This window comes from Branchiostoma floridae, chromosome 5 (genome assembly GCF_000003815.2).
Source record: "Branchiostoma floridae strain S238N-H82 chromosome 5, Bfl_VNyyK, whole genome shotgun sequence".
Taxonomy (NCBI): domain Eukaryota; kingdom Metazoa; phylum Chordata; class Leptocardii; order Amphioxiformes; family Branchiostomatidae; genus Branchiostoma; species Branchiostoma floridae.
In genome coordinates, this window is record NC_049983.1 from 18,457,302 (window position 1) to 18,475,297 (window position 17,996).

Sequence of the window (17,996 nt, forward strand, 5' to 3'; positions counted from 1 at the left end):
ATCCCCAACGACAAAGTTGGATACGGCGAGATAGTCACGTGATAGCTTGTGACGTCACCTAAACAGTAGGTTCCTTTTGTTTTCATTCGTCGTCAGTTCTTCGGAGGGCCTGGAATTTTAGGCTGTTTTCCCTTGAATTTATGAAGTTTTTCAGCTGAAAGCCGATCAAAATGTCGTCGCCGAGTCCTGGCAAGAGGCGGATGGACACCGACGTTATCAAACTGTATCCTTTTGTGTCGAAAGGGGGGAAATTCCGCTGGATTCGGGCGAATTTTGGAGGTGGAAATTTTAGGAGGGCCCAGGGTAGGAGGGATTTGTCATCCCCGGATGACCCGAAGTGTCAACAGCTGTTCGATTGAGATGGTTGTGAAAGTTTGAGAAGCATTGGAAAATCATTTCCATTTTCGTGTGTTCCATGTTGTTGTCAGAATCTTGCCGCGCGATTCCATCCGGTCTTCCGTCGAGACGTGTTTACGGGGGAGTGAAACGGCCTCGTCCGGATTCTGTCGGGAAATCGTTTGTAAACAATGACGAAACCATAATCGAGCAGCTGATATCTGGGGCCGGGCTCCGCCGCGCGAGCAGACTACATATACCAGACGACCCCAAAATAGAACCTTTTTCCTGGTAGCCCAGATGCATGGCAAACTAGCACAGGACATGCTTATAATCTCCACCATCTAGACACTTCCGTTTTAGCAAGTTTCTTAGGAGGAAAAAAAGGGGCTGTTTTTTGGGGTGGCTGCTGCGAAGGTTTTGGTGTTGAGTGAACAGCTGAACAATGCGCCTTGGAAACATCATTTAGCCTTTGCTGGGGTTGGTTGTATGAACCACAAAGCCAGCTCAGCAATGGAGAGGGGATTGATTTTCCGTGCAGGGCACTATCTCTTTTGTTCAGGAGCTCCCTGGGCATAACTTATAAATAATGACTGTTTTCACGGTCTGGAACATAGCCACCTAGTTAGAGCCTGCCTACCCCTATGACAGCATTTCCAGGATGTTCATTTGGGTGGATATAGTCTAAGACTCTAACCAGACGGTTTCCTGCTTTTTTTCTTCATTATGACTTCATTATGCTTCTTGCACAGTTGGCCAGTGGACAAGAAAGATTGGTCTGTGCATGTAGTTATTCCATATGCACCCTGATCTTTCGCTTCTGATGTTGACAAGTTCGTACTTGCATGCGCATTTGCCCATCTAGCAATTGGGAAGGGCTTTACGTACATATGTTGTAGTCTGTTGCGTTAATGGTTTGTGTACAAGCAAAGTTCTGCCATTTTTTGCATGAGAAGGAGAAGGAGGGATGGGGCAGTGTTTGAGGTGTGGGCGTGACACTGTCTGCACAAGCACTCATCAGTCCCATGGGTGTTTCATTGCTCCTGGAGTCATGTAGAAAATTTCTGTCCCATCTCATGATGATGGCAGTAAAAAATCAATATTACAGACTCCTTTCCTGAGAACCTAATGTTTTTTGTCTGTATAACTATAAATCTGCCAAGACCAGAATTGTAGCTGTGATACTGAAGATCATGAGATGTTTGTGATGGTTCTCTTATTGTGATGACTTCTTGTCATGTCATGAAAATGCATTCTACTGTACTGCAGAATTGTTTTAACCACAAACCATAACGAAAACATCCTTTCCTCTTCTACCCCAAAGGAAAACCACAGAGAAAGTGAATCATTGCACACTTACAGCATGTCCGATATTCATATTTCAGGTGTTTCTGATGTTCAATATTCATAGCACATGACCTAATATGCATAGGTCAGGCCATTGTCTGATTCAGCCTATGTGAGAACAGAACACCTTTTAAAAAGCAGGGCACACCTGATATGCTTGACTGAACAGCCAGGTAAACAAACAACTGCCCTTCCACCCAGAATTCCCACTTGAAGAATTCCCCTGGTAATTGATCAACAGAGATCTCCCCAGGGCCTGTAGAAGGGTGATTTGGACAGGTAACTGTGAAATTGGATGGGTTTGGTGTCTTTGGCCAGACTGGAGGCTTGCAACTGGCATTAATCCTCATAAATGTGATGAATAATTCTCTACTACCCAACAAATATATTTGCAGAAAAACGAAGATATAAGTGTATAAACCCAGGGCTCTGTCTTCTGAAGAAGAAAAAGGCTTGATTTACAGGAATATTCTGCAATGCATGCTTCTCTTGTGGTCATACAGACACAAAGATTCCAGACCGGTATAACTGTAAAAAAAGTATAATGCAGTGCATTTCCCTGATGTCTGGTCCCTGGGGTCAGGTAAAAGATAACTCAATATGGAAGCAGCCTTCATCATAGTCTAGATCTGATCAGTCCAACTTTCTTTTATGTTGTAAACTTCATTTATATAGTGAGAACTACATGTCTCAGATCTCTTTCCTTCCTCCAGAGAGTCATGGACTTTAAACCTCAAAACCGGGTATGCCTTTTTGCCCCCCCTCCCCCAACTTGATACTTTGTTTCCCCTGATTACCATATTAGCAATGTATCATAATCATCTACAATCTTGGCCATAATTACTCCCAATTCATCGTCAGCAACATGGCAATGATAGTGTCACTGTGATCACTAACAGTGTTTTGTTTAGTGTATACATAACATTATGACTTATCTACAGTAGGTTATTATCATACAACATGAGTCATTGACAAAGTGTATATGGGATATCAGGTAAACCTTGTTACACTGTTGGACAGTGTTAGGTGGGGGCAGGTGATTGGCTGGGGATATCTCCACTGATCAGCTGATAAGGCCATGTCAGTTTAGCTCTTTGGTTCCTAGATTTTGAGTGTCCTTAAAACCTGCAGAGCAAACGACTTAGATTAGAAGATTGTGATGGCCTCCAGGTTTGAGCATCTGTGGATGATCGGTGAAAAGTCAAGCCTTTGAGTTTGCTGCTGTTTATGATGGGAATCTTGTTTAGTTGTGTATGATAATATGATGAAATATATTAGCTTGGAACCTTGGGAATGTGTTTCCAATGCATGGAAAATTGCCCTAACAAGTAACATGCGTCATGCACATGAATGGTGTCCAAAGTGTGAACAGAAAAGCACTATGAAAATTCCAAATCTACAGTATTAGTCAGAGGCAATGTAGAGGTAATGTGTTTGTATATTTTGCTCATGCATGTGTTGAATATAACAACTAGTCGGACGAATTGATGACACGTCTGTCTTGTGAGACGATCAAACCAAACTCTAGTTTATTTTCATAAGTCACCGGTAACGTTCTATTCATTCTATAACTCCGTTTGCTACGCTCCACCATGTTCTACATAATGTGCTGGTACATTTAGTAATCACTGATTGGCCAAGCTTATATCAGGGAATAACCCTAATTTACATTTTACCATCCTGATAATAATTTGGTATGATAATCACCATCATGGGTAACCATTGGAATGACCCTAGTGACATTGATGATTTGACATTGGCATTGTCACATTCCAGAACAAATGGCACATGTAGTTTTACAATGTTGTAAAAAAATCCAAACACACAAGCAGCAGGTTCAGTTAAAACTGTGAAAGCAGACCGGTCACTCTTTTGAAACATGGGTCTAATATTGTGGTCAGGTGGTCACTAAAGACAGGATTCTTATGCTTGGGTCAATGGGGAAATCATCTAGGGGACCACCAAAATGTAGCTAGGTGTAGAGAATTGTCACTTGCACAGGTTTGACTGCTATATATCTTATGACATGTACACGTAGAAGTCAGGATCCTGAAACCAACATGCTGTTCATATTTTTAATTTCCTGGAAACATTTCATAGTGTTGAGACTTGGAGACTATGTTAGCTCTGCTTTACCTGTCACACCTTTAACTTAAACATCTGCATGTCACCATTGCATTGCTGTTGTCCTTAGAGCTATTTTGGCAATAATGCAAAGTCATCATGTGCCCATTTTGCCCAGCACGTATAATAAACTAAAATAGGTAGTGTTTTAACCAAGGGTTGCGGTAATCAGGGCTCGAAATTCATTTTTGGGATTAGGTGCACTGGTGCACCCAGCTGAAAAAAATTGGGTGCACAAAAAATGTTTGGGTGCACCACATAAAATGAAGTACAATATTAAAAAAACTACATACAAAACTTAATTACAAGCTATTAGATTCTTAAACAAGTACCATTGAACCTTGAACGTGGACATCAGAGATGCCTTCAACAAGTACCATGACAGACATTTTATCATCTTTCTAACACTTAGAAGTCAAGAATATGGTGTATACTAGGATCTTTTGACATCTTTCCATATGTAAACCTAAGAAAATGTTTGGTGCACCCACAGAAAAAATATGGGTGCAAATCTCCAATTTTGGGTGCACCAGGGTGCACATGCACCGAGTATTTCGAGCCCTGGGTAATTAATCCATGTTAAATTAAAACATCATTGGATGAGTGTAAGACAATATTTGGATTTAAAAAAGGAAAAAAGGTTACTTTTGATGATTGCTAAATTTGTTTGCATGTTCCTTCATGGTAATGTACTCAGCTCACACTTACAAGTTTGTGAATAATGGATGGAGGATGTTAGCATAGGAATTAAGCTTTATATTTTATCATCTAGCCAATGACATTGAGGTGTTTTTGAAGCAGTCATTATTGCCATTGCGCAATTATGCATCACTGAAATCCACTTTTATAACTGATCCCTATGGATGAAGGACAAAGAACAGAGTTGATAAATCGTCACATACATGTACTTGAACATGCACCACTATACGTTATCATTCTAAATTCCTAATCATAAACATAAGGGAATTGCCTGTATTGCCTTTTAATGCCAAAGATGGAAGTGTGACCAATGTCATTCCTGTGCACATTATACTCTAGTAAATCTTAAAATGTTTAAGGTAGTTTTTTTTTTTCACAATGGCACTCTACACTGCAAAATAATGAGACAGCAAATTACATATTATCAGGCATTTTCTATAAATTCTGCTGTTCAGAATTGTGTCAGTGAATTTGAAGCACAGTAAAAAATGAAGTCCTTCCCTTTCAACAGGGATTAAGTTTTGGCAAAAATAGATAAATCTATACAGTGTATCAGTCATTTGCAATGATTGATATACACGTATTTATGCTTAAATATTCTTTCAGAGTAATGATGTGTCATGGTATCAATCTTATCTCGTATCTTAAGCTAAAACCAGCATGCTTGGGATGCTATGCAGCACCTTTCTTCTGTATCTCACTATTCAAACTCCACAATATGCACAATAAGTAATCTGTATATTTGAACTTTGAACTCCACAAGGTATATGACATAATATCTGGCAAGAGAGCCAAGGACAAAGGGCAAATAAGGCTTACATGTGAAGGATAGGGGATGAAAATGGGCAACTCACATGTATATTGGGCTACTGTTATATCATTCCTCAGATAAATAAATTGCACGTCACTATAAAGCTCCCTTATAGTGCAGGAGGTTATAATAATAATTGAAAAGTGAATGGTCCTACGTGAAGTCAGCCATTGTGACATGTAGGTCTTGCCACAGATTTCCATAGTACATTATTTGTTTGTTTGTTATCAATTCTACAGTCAATCTGAGCAAACAATAAAAGCGATCATACTATATGTTAACATGCTGTCAATATGGTATCAAGACTACAAGTTCTTCATGGTGTTACAGTACTTAGGCCTAGGAAAAAATGTCGTGGTTCCTGTTTCCCAACCTACCCTGGAAAAACCTGCCAAGTCTCGTCTCTTTTTTGGTGGGTAGTGGAGTCAGACACAATTTTTATTTAGCCTGCTTTATGTTGAATTTCAAAACTGCTCGTTCTAGAAATCTATCTTATCAAAGATAAATGTATCCATAGATTCGTAACCATTATGCTTAGAATTCAGGTTTGACATTAAGTGTCCTTTGATAAATTTTCCATTTTACTTTGTCAAACTGTATTGTATCGCTAGAGTTTTCAAGTTTGACATAAAGGTGTAAGTGTCCTTGTGCATTTCAGTTTTGTATCACTAGAGTTTGGGCCAATGTCTAAAAGAAATTAATAGAAGATGATCCCTTCATGACATGTTGGTATATCTACATGTAACATTAGTTCACCTTTATCCGCGGGGTAACCTATATCCGTTGTGTTGCTAAACAGGGTATCCAGGGATATCAAGTCGATAGACGGTAGTTTCAAATTGTACTATTTTCAAAATATTGCAGTTTGAAACCATCATCTGTCGACTTGCTCTCCCCAGATATGTTGTTCTTAAAAAAAACGGATAAAGGTTACCCTACGGATAAAGGTGAACTAACGTTACCAGTCCACTTTTTGAGAACTGAAACAGGAAACACAGCATTTTTTTCTTATGTTAATGCCAATAACCTCTGTGAGCAAAGGTATTGTTCTGGGTATGTTGGACTGTGTCCATTTGTCTGTATGTCACTGTTTATTAGTTGCACAAATTGACTATACATGTACTATTCAGATAGAACAAGACTTTACAAGTACTACAGTGAATGGATAATGGCCTCGTCTGAGCCTGTGTTAATCACCTGTATTTGCTCCATTGTATCCCGGGTCCTATTTTTACAACCTTTACAACATCTTTCCTTAATGAGCTCTTTTCCAGCATTGAGAGCAAGCATGAGGTGACCATTCTAGGGGGACTTAACGAATTTGTAGTAAAATTCTATGGACCACAAGGAAGTGAGTACTACTAGTGTATCAATTGTATTTGTAAGATATTGTCCAATAAACTTCCAGTATATTATAACATGCTGTGGTCGAGCAATGGTAATGGGACACAATAAAGCAATCTGTTGTTCATTTTAGACATCAAATCATGCTACAAATGTGTTTGAAAATGTGTCATCATAGTAATAAACCTGTAGATTGACAATAAACTTAGGACATGTCTGAAGTGGTATTGTCTGTAAAGTTTATGCAGCATTCACTGATGATAATCTGTCTTTTGTGAATTTCAATGAGCTTTCTGTTTTCTCTCAACTACTCATCAGTTTTCCTGATAGCTACTGGGTTCTGAATGTTTGCCAAGTTCTGAAAGGTATTCTGAGTAATACACAGTATGCCTAAATTGACTGTAAAATAAGCCACATCTTGCATGCATAGCCGATTTGAGCATAGTGCGAAAACAATTAGAATTTGGTTTAGCAATGGGAGCCCAGGAGCTGTCAGAAGACTCTGATTTTGTATGAGTAGAAAAAGAAAGCTCAGTGGAGTCTGCTGCAGAGAAGACTAAAGGATTGACTCATTTCTGCATTGTTCCACCCTCCACAGCGCCGTACGAAGGCGGAGTGTGGAAAGTTCGAGTAGACCTTCCAGAGAAGTACCCGTTCAAGTCACCATCAATAGGTATGTATTTATACTGTAGCCGGATAACAATGTTCTTTACACAAAACCAGTATATATCCATATCATCTGCTGATGTTTCAGTGACTGTCTAATGATGGTTTATTTCTTACCATATGCACAGGTAAGTGTCATTGTTGAACCCTGACTTGAGTCATGCAGGACATTGACCTTAAAGTTTGTTTACAAATGAAAGTCGGTAGTGAGTGAATCATAGTCATGACTTGCCATGTGATGTGCTGTCAGTGACATTTGCACATTTGAGTTCTTGGTTCAGAGTGCTGTAAATCTTGAAACTTTTGTGGTAATTTTGTTTTTGCCGTGACCTCTCTAACACTGTGGATACAAATTTCCAATGTATTTCTACTGTAGTACAGAATTGCTTTAAATGTGTCCAATATAAAACTCAACGAAGACCCCCTTTTCTCTCTTAACAAAGTGAAATAAAACCACTGGGAAAGTGTAAGAATTTATGGTGCTATATTTTTTTGGGTGATAGTGCGTCCTTAGTGCAATAAAGAATTTACAACTGTTCTGGTCAATGTCATGTGTTTCCATCATATAACAAGGCATTGCTGTCTTGCCAGTAATGTCGCTTGGTTGCAGTAGCTCTTAGTGAATCATTTACTGACTAGACCGTTGTTTTTAGACGCAGACTCTATCTGCAGCTTAAAAACAAAAGAAGTTTAGAGAAGTCCATCTGGATTTTGAAAAATCTGGATTGTCCTGTCTGACATTGAAAGCATAAACACAGACATCTTGGATCCTCCAATGTCCTCAAGCAAATAATGTCACTCTGTGTTTTATGTGCAAATCTGAACAACAATTGCAGGTCTTAAACATGGCTGCCTGCATATCAAGTCTCTAAGACTTGAGAAATGTTGTCATTGAAGGGATAGAGTCACATGACATGTATAGGATGTAAGACATCTAAATTAAATCTAGCTTGAATCCTCTGGCTAAGAGAAACTTACAGGGTTGTCTTTCTTCTGTCTCTAATTGATAATTACGGCTGGGTTCCCCAGCTGTCAAGCCCAGACCTTGGCCCTGTTAGGGGACCACAGGCTCTGATTTCAGGGCATGTCAGGTCGCCTGATCACCCCTCAACAAAAGACTGGCCATGCCCTTTCTTGATTATGTATATATATACACAAAAGGTAGGTAGTGTTTAATAGTAAGGACAGTCAGTAACAGCAGTTTAAAGAATGATTAGGGAGGGGCCCCAACCTGCCACACTAACTAGTACTCAGGGATCACAACAACAGCATGTCCAGAACACAAGAAGCTCCACTGCAGTACCTTAGAAAGCTACTAGAGAACCATTATCATACTTGACTTTTTTTTCATGACTCCTGTACGCACCTACCAAATATCATCAGGATCCATCCAAGGTTTCTAGAGTTGTGCTGTCCACTGACTCACAAACAACATGCACCAAAAAGATGATCTTCTTGGCAAATATAAAAAGCTTCAAGTTGGCAGATGTTAGGTGAACTGCATGTTTTACTGAATCACTTATTATTTGCAATATTTGAGGGACACCAATTTCCAGTAGCCTGACTGAATATAGTTATCCTAGCAGCAGACTACTGACTGTACCTCTCGAGGGAGGGGGCAATTTGCCCCTGTCAGCAAGAGACTGTGCAAGAGTCAGGCAACCGTTTCCAGGTTCAAGGCAATGAAACCTTACACATCAATGGCTCATAGAACTCTGATGGACAAACACTCCATGTGTTGCAGTAGCCTCCGAAGACCAAACATACAGTATCATGTGACCTGACATTGCTGGTACAGGTGATTCTAATGCAGGGTTCAAAATACTTCTTAAAACCAGGTAGCACATTTTATAACGAGCTAAAAGCTAAGTTGCCCATCAGTATTTCAGGATACCCCTGTTTCAATGTTGTCATGTTGCTGCTTCCAGTCTCCCCCCAAACTAGCACATTGCTGTTTGTGATTTTTTTTACAAAGTGCTGCCTAAACAAAATATGGTCATAGCTCTGTGCGGTTGGGCAACCAAGTATTTCAGATCTGTAATATCATCTTTTAGGCAGCCATCTGAAATAGATAGTGATGTGCAAACATTGCTTTTAGGATCTGACACTGTGGAATTAGGTACCTTGATATCTCCTTACAAGTATCTTTGTTATTATAGCTGATAGCTGTATCCTATATCTTTGGACAGCTATGTATCACTTTGTCTTCTCAAAAAAGCCTTCAGAGTTCCATGTCGACATTTCAATGCTATCTGGCATACGCAACTGATGTAGCTTTATATGTTCAGTTAGACATGGTTTGGAATGATTGCTGCTGTGTTTAATGACGGAGAACACCTGACTAATGTTAAGTGGTTGCCATGGCAATGGTCAGTACCACACATCCATTCCGTGTGTGGGCTCTGTGTTCCAACATTGTTCCGCTGCAGGTCAGGAGTTCTCTCTGTGTTTGGGTTTTTCCACCTCCTTTGTAAGGAACAAGGATCATGTTCCAAATGTTATGACAATGCTACTGTGCTGGGTGTTGTGCCCTAAGTGATTTAACTCTCATTTCCTGTATTTAGGGTGTTAAGAAAGGAATGGTTTGTTATAGACCCTTTTCTTTATATTTTGGTAGTCATTTTTAAAAAGTCATCAAGTAAGAAAAATTGACTGGTAAAAAGGTTTTCTGACAGTTAGCAACGTCAGACTGTGTCTAAAGTGTCAGTAATTGTAGTGTGAAGAATGTAGCTTTCTTTTTCTTACCTTTTGAGAGATCCATATGGCAGGTTGGAAATCACTGTATTCTTTATATTTTTTCCTCCTTCTCCTGCCATTGTTTTGGATGTGAGTTCTGTTGACAGACTAAAATGACTCGGGTGCCCTGAGGTATTGAGGTATCCCCTCTCACCCTGACCTGGCTTATTTGGGTAGGTATCAGGTTTCACAACAGACCTGGCTGTTGTAACTTTAACTTTAGGCCCTACATCCAGGCAATTGGGATGCAGAGGAACCTAGCACACTTATGGAAAACAGTATGTGTGCCAAAAGGCATTTACTCAAGCAACTGGATATGATTTTGGAACCGGTCAGATGTTTCAGAAAACCATCCGGTGTCTTTCGTCGGTGACACTGGAGAAATCTTGTTGGAGAGAGATTCTTTTTGCAATATCAATTCACAGCTAGGATACATATAAAATCTGTCTCCAATAAGATTTCTCCAGTATCTCCAGTGTCACTGGCATATCTTATTACCTGGATGTCTAACCTTCATGATTTTACTATGTGTGATTGGTTGAAAACATTGCACTACTACTACTACTTGAAGAAGCATCATACTTCACCTCAACTGAGGATAACATGGTATACCTTACCTGGTAGCTGTCAGGACAGTCATCACTCTCTGAAGCAGTCATCTCATGAACTTGTTTTTTTCTGTCTGTACAGGATTCATGAACAAGATATTCCACCCAAACATCGATGAGGCGTAAGTACAATCCTACATATACCCAGACGTACATGCATGACAGCAAATAAGGTTTTTATCCAATTGTAATAAATATTTGCATACTAACATGCATACTTATTGATTGAGATAAAGGTGGAAGACACCACCAATGTATGTTTGTTCCACCCAGCAGACATGACCTCTGTGTTTCTGTTACCTCAGGTCGGGTACAGTGTGTCTAGATGTCATCAACCAGGCATGGACAGCGTTGTATGGTGAGTCACCTGTCTCAGGGTCAACTGTACAGCCCTGGGTCTATTGCTTTCAAACAACAAGTAACATTATCTTAAGCAATTGCTTTGCCGCATGGATCAAATTCCGTGGAACCGGGATTTGATCCCAGGGTCAGCCTGCACATGTTGCAAGGGATTGCATTTTCATCATTTTGCATAATGATATGAGACTGGTCTCATGTATGAGCGAGCTTCAGGTGTTAGCCTTCTCTGGCAACAAATCTCTGATTTTCAAGAAGAGAGGAAGGTCTGACCAGTTATGCGCAGCTTTAAACTTGAGCCTTGGCGAATCCACATTGCACGTCTAGTATTAGATACATGTACCTGAACAAGCATCGTGCTTCACAGCAATCAAGGGTGACAAGAGGTACTAAAGATCCTCAGCATGTTTTGAGATGTAGAGACACAAATGACAGGTTTTATAATAGACTGAATGGGTAACAGATGTCTGTTGGTCCTCAGCCTTCCAGTAATTGCAAAATTTTGCTTGGCTTAGCTGAGTGTATACAACAGGGCTCGGCAGGCATTGTTAAAGTTGTGCTAATGAGCATCATGTGAGACTCTTGTCAACCCAGAGATTTTTTCTACAGGAAAATCTCTTACTTTTGCAGTGTTTTTTTATTTCACTGTAGGAGGGAAGTGGTTTGCTCTGTTTTGAATTTTTGGTTGAACTTGAAACAACGCTGTGTGGATGTTGTTGTTGTGAAGTATAGACATTATCTAGACATTATATTACAATCATATTACAGGGAAGATTTCTGTCTGTTCAGATAATGCTGCAATATTATGCTGGTGTCAGATGTCTCAGTAAATTGATGTATCGAGATGGCTTAGGATTTAATATAATTTGGGGAAGTGATCAAAATAAAATCAGCTTGTGCATGATAAACTTCAGCTCAAGTAGACGCCATTGGGCACAATACTGCGAAAATCACTTAGGTACACGTCCAAAATACTAGAACATCCATGCACTGGTACTGTACCAGAATCAACTCACTTATCATTTTGATTTATTATATTACTAAAAATTCTCCCACAGTATAGATACTAAGAGCTGAAAAAACAAACAAATTGTATAGCCATTTAAATCAGTACCATTTTTTATTTGAGATCACATATAAGCATTAGGTTTCAGCATGAGGTAGCTGAAGTCTAGATAAACATTCTGCTAACTTTTAATTCATTTTTCTATCACTACAGAAGACCACGGGTTGCTTTGTCAAATTGTGTTACAGTTACAGGTCCAGACCGCTACATAAACCTCTATATGTACTGGTATCAGGTCCTGTTCCTAATATTACATTTCAGGCATAATCGCCTAATTTGCATAAATTTGCATTAAGAGCCCTGGAACCATGATGTCCCACCTGGACCATAGAACAACATTGGGAGACACTTCATACTATCATTAGCCTGGGTACCATCTGGATAGTAATTCGCTCCGATGTTTGCTTCTGCTATCCGTCTGGAGACATGCACATTCAAACCGTTTGGTGCTAACGTCAGTTATTGAGCGAATCAAGGAATAGGTTCTAAAGCACTCGTTCTATGACAATAGGCCCACAAGCAGACAGAGGGTTTGTCCGGTGTTGGAACACTGGTTCGAAAGAGAGCTTGAATCCATTCCATAATTCTCTCATATGTAGGGACCAATCAGCGCTTGCGTCCAAAATTTGGAGGATTCCAGACGTTAAGATGGTCCGCGTTCCCAGACGGAAACACAGAGAAGCGACTGTATATAGTGTATAATGAATGTCAGGGCTAGAAGCGACTGTATATAGTACAACATGTATAGAATGAACGCCGGAGCGAACTGCTTTCCGGATGGTACCCAGGTTACACTATCATTCTATGAAGGTGGACTAATTATGTACCGGGTGGGCTACGAAACCACATTTCTAGGCCTCTTCTGAGAATCTCCTCCTGGACTATAGGTACACATCCCTTATGCATGGATATTTGCAGCACTGTTTTGTATGCAGGCCCCAGCTTTGTGTTCTCTGTAATACTCTCAGGCTTTAGTGACAGTCAGGTTATTACAGCTGCTGCTTACAACAAGATCATTTTGTACAAATCCTCTTTATTACTTTAGAGGTTTAAAACATGAAGCTGTTCTATATATACTTGCAATTCTCCATACCCTAATTCTGTCAAACACAGTACTGTGTTAAAGAGCATGTAAGTTTGAGGTTCACCCAGTTGTGCTCTTGGTTCCATGAATGATGGATGCGCAGAAAATATACTCCCACACATCCACCATCACACTCCTGGATTGCTATATGTTGCGCATCCTACAACACAACAAATGCTGTACCTTGATATGTACTTATACCAAAAAATCATCATACATATAACTACATCTGATTGTTGTATTTGATGTTGTGTTTTTCCTCTTTTGCAGACCTCTCCAATATCTTTGAGTCGTTCCTACCACAGTTACTGACGTACCCCAACCCTATCGACCCCCTGAACGGGGACGCAGCAGCCATGTACCTGCACAAACCTGAGGAGTACAAGAAGAAAGTTAAAGGTAAATCAACAATTTAGCAGTTGTTGAATACCTGTGTTATAATTCAGTTTGGAATAAATTGATCCCATACAACTCTACACCTCCACCAAAATGTGGAATGCTGTATACAAAATATTCAACCGATAGTCTACCACTAGGAGAGGGTACCGGCACAGAAAATTCATTACAGGTCTGGTTCATTGATAAATTGCAAAAGGGCAATACTGAAAACAGTAGTCCGATTGGCTTCAAAGAAATCCATCTGGTGGAGTATCTGGCTCCCACTGGCGTTTGAAAATCCTGTCTTCATGTTAACTCTGTAAGTTTGATTGTAGAAACTTGGTAGAAATGACTAAACTCTTCGCTGCTTGGCTCTTGTTATTTTCTTTAACCAACAAGCGCCAAAATACGTATATAATCTGGTCTACTAGGTCCAACATATGGTTCACAGATTTATTTTCACGGCTGTTTTTTTTTCAGACTGGTCCTACAAGAATTAATGGTTTTGTACCAGTACGTTGCACCCACCCCTATCTACTGCTCTCTCTCAGTCATGGGGCAACCCACTGATTGCCATGTTGGATACTAACGTCGCCTTGTCTTATGTTGTTGCAGACTATGTGAAGAAGTACGGAACAGAAGAAGCGCTAAGAGAGCAGGAGGGCGGGGATTCCAGCAGCGAGTCAGAAAGCTCCATGAGTGACTTTTCAGAGGACGAAGCACAGGACATGGAGCTTTGACAGTCAACAGATGTAATATAGAGTTAGAGATATGAGGCCTTGCAGCATGGCACTCCACTCAGGAGCCTGGCGGTGGCGGCGTCCTGTCCGTCATAACCAGCGTGCAGAAACGATACTGGTTCTGGTGAAACCAGTAGTGTGTAACGCTTCACCAAAAGCATGCATGACTGTGTGGGGTTCATGTGGTTGTGTCAGCGTGTCGGTGTGTGTTCGTAGAGGGACTCTAGTAGTGTACGTGTTTGAACCCGCACTGTTGTTGCAGAGAGGTGGTGTACAGTGAAAGCAAAAATTCTTGCAAACTCTATTATTAGCCCAATGCATTGCTACATGCATTGGATTGATTTTTACAATCAAACTTGCCAAGTATCAATCATTGTAGACTTTTGGCTGTGTTGACAATCGTGAGAGAAGAAGAGAGAGGAAGTCGCTGGTAATGAACTGAGATGTCCCGCTGCCAGGTTGCTTGGTCGTGTGCCATGCTGTTTGGCCCAAGAATGATTTTTAATATTATTCACTATATTGTATGTCCTCACGGGTTCCTTGTACATATTTGTATGTAGAAAGATTTGGTGTTTCATGTAGCCCCCCACCCCATCTATCTACACGTAGTACCGACAAATTGTTGACGAGGGAAACAAAGAGCAATCAGTGATTCTTCTGTTCTGCCAATCCTGTAAAGTATCCTTTTGTTTTCAGCAAGTTTTGAAATAAATGTCTTAATTATGCTATCCTGACAATGCGTTGTTGCTACACTAAGAGATAGTGCAGTAGGTGCAGAGATGCCTGCAGGTGTAGGAGATAAATAGTTGGGAGAGGCTGACTCAGAGGGCATTTTGCTGGGAATCCCATGCTGTCAAATTATCTGCTATGTTTGCAGTAAATTTTACATAATGCTTTCAGTTGATTCTTTGATTTGGTGAAGCCTAATTTAGTGATCAAAATTTCTCTCATTATCAAATAAAGTACAATATTAGGTACTCGTATACATTCAAACAAACACTGATGTTTCATACCAAGAGAGGGATGTGTGACTACTATCCCACAGTTAAGTTCCAAACCTGCTACCAATATTGTTTGATCTTTAGCATCTGCCATATTGTGCCAATATCAAGGCATCTCCAGCCTGAGTCTCCTACACTGTATAAGAAATTTCAAAGTTTGACAAACAGTTTTATCAGCCAACACAAATTATGTCCAAGAAGTTTTTTTTTAGTGGGCAGGTTTATATGAATAGAAATGAAAGATCCATCATTTGTGTATTGGACACGCAACCACTGATATACTCATATAGATCAACTCTCAACCCTGCTTAGTCTTTTTGTTCACATTTGAAGATTTGTAAATTTTTGTTCAGTGTTGGTTCATCAAGGAAATATTTATTCAGGTTGTCTTAACTTATCTGACAGAACTCAAAAAGAGACAAGCATTGGAAAACAAGAGCTTCTGAAAAAAGCTAGTCTTTCGCTTACTTATATTGTGTAGGTAAAAATGTTTGGCATAGTTTGGTCAAGCGTGGGTGCCAAGTCTGCAACGTTGGCAGCTCTGGCACAGTTTGGTCAAGTGCTAGGTTATATAACTGTTTAGTAAGGTAGTGGTTCTCACAGAGTATATTTTACTTGAACTGTATAATAACACAACTGCATGAATGATGTTAACTTTATTCGGATTGTTTCGCTGTTAAGAACGGCTCTGTTACAGTACAACAGGGTTTTATGAAAGTGCACTGTAGTAATCAAATTTATCAGTAGATGTGTCCTGAATTTCTGCAAGAACAAACAAAGTATTGTCACCATAAACAACATAAAATATTAACATGGCATATACAGTAATGGAAATATTTTTTTTTAATGGCAAGATCATGTGAAAGGTAGATATTTTAAACTAAAACAGGTCCGTGGTATGTTTACTGGAACGTTTCGTTTCTTTTAGTAACGCAATTATGCTTTTACTTGACGGAGTCGTGACGTCACGCGTCAGACGTCGAGCTCGGTCAGAATCTTCCCTTTCGAAATTATAAATTAAATGTGGGTAATTCTATTTTCAACGCATCCGAGGGCTACTATTTTGCTGAAAGAAGTTTGTTACACGAAAATAGCCTGAAATTTCTTAGAGTAAGAAATTTCCGAATACGCCCCCCTCCCACACCATGTCAGATGCGGCGCACGCATCTTACACAATTCTAGATTTTGTAGCGGTGATTTTCCATAAAACAAAGTAAATCACATGTCAAACTGTTCTCTACAATGTCTGTTTTATTATAACCAAACAGCGAACATGTTAGTTTATAAATTGTATACAATCTTACGAAGAAATCCTCACCGTTCACATCCGTCTCTGCAAATTCCTGCTTATAAGCCATGCAGAAACCAAGCAGCACATTCATGGTAGGCCGATACGTATGTCATAACGTTACATACCGTCGAATCTGCAGGGTAGAATATCTCGCTAGCACGATATGGCATGGACCGCAAACCAAGCAGCACATTCATGGTAGGCCGATACGTATGTCATAACGTTACATACCGTCGAATCTGCAGGGTAGAATATCTCGCTAGCACGGTATGGCATGGTCGACCCGGACGGACGGACGGACAGACAGACGGACAGAAATCTAATATCGGTCTGATTGCCTTTCGCCGCGGAAGCGCGGCGAAAGACAAAAAGAAACAAGACAAAGAAAATTTAGCTGTTTAAAGACTTCCACAAGATATGGTCAACCAGGTAGATTGTGGCATCATAATGATATAAAAAAAGTCTTCAGAAAAGTGGTCTTCAGAAATATCCTTGCCATAGTCTTCACATTTCACATGGTGCAAAAGTTGAATACATTACACTTAAGAAGCAAACAATCCTTGGAAAGAGGATAGCAAAGGAGACAGCTAAGCAAAAACCTGGACATACCAGGACAAACACCTGCAAGACCAACAGATAATGTCTTTTTTAAGTGCAAGTGCAGGAGTTATTTCTTATGTACATGTATAATTGCCATACCTATCAACAAAGGCTTACAGAATAAGTAACTTAAAGGTACAATAGAATCTTGTGATAGACTGCAGAATTTTCAATACAATCAGTGACATGTGTTTTAATTTTGTGATGGGAAAGAGATGAAGTCCTGAATTGTGAGATGGTCTTGTTAACCATAGGAGGAAGACTAGTCTCAAAATAGTTTTATTTTGCTTGCTTGATTTTCTGTACTTTGCTGTAATATATTCATTTTTGCTAGGATTTGGTGCAAGTGTGGCTTTTTTAGACTAGTTCCTTAATTGCTGTAACATTCAGCTGATGTTTTGAGTCCAGTCATACTTATTTGGGTAAGAACTTGAGTAAAATAATGTCAGACAAGATTGAGAGAAACTGCTCCATCTCATGTCAAACTGTAGAGTGTTACTGGTGCCGGTGTCTCCACATCTTGACACCCCTTGCTTTGATTAGGCATATTTGGTCCTGGAGAAATACTGCCTATCAGGCTGACAACCCTAAACCTAAAGATTAAGTTTGGGTCCAGTTTGGGGTCTGCTCTTTATTTATGAGCCTGATCAGAGTTCCAACTGCTCATGTGCAGCAAGATGCATTGTGGGTAACATGTCAAAGTTGAAGGCTCATGAAACATAAACAGAATGTGTCTTTACATCTATTAAGCATCATCTAGACAAGAACTGTTTGCAAGTTAGAGGGCTTTCATCTTTGACATTCTACC

The 17,996-nt window shown here is 39.8% G+C and overlaps 1 protein-coding gene across 1 annotated transcript; it reads left to right on the plus strand.

Moving 5' to 3' along the window:
• Positions 1–36: 36 nt before the first annotated feature.
• LOC118415314 (ubiquitin-conjugating enzyme E2 H) lies at positions 37–15,730 on the plus strand. The gene is made up of 7 exons (XM_035819820.1): positions 37–223; positions 6,592–6,668; positions 7,260–7,334; positions 10,754–10,793; positions 10,977–11,029; positions 13,449–13,577; positions 14,172–15,730. The coding sequence occupies exons 1-7, from the start codon at positions 171–173 to the stop codon at positions 14,294–14,296; spliced, it is 552 nt and encodes a 183-aa protein (XP_035675713.1). The 5' UTR covers positions 37–170; the 3' UTR covers positions 14,297–15,730.
• The last annotated feature ends 2,266 nt before the right edge of the window (positions 15,731–17,996 follow it).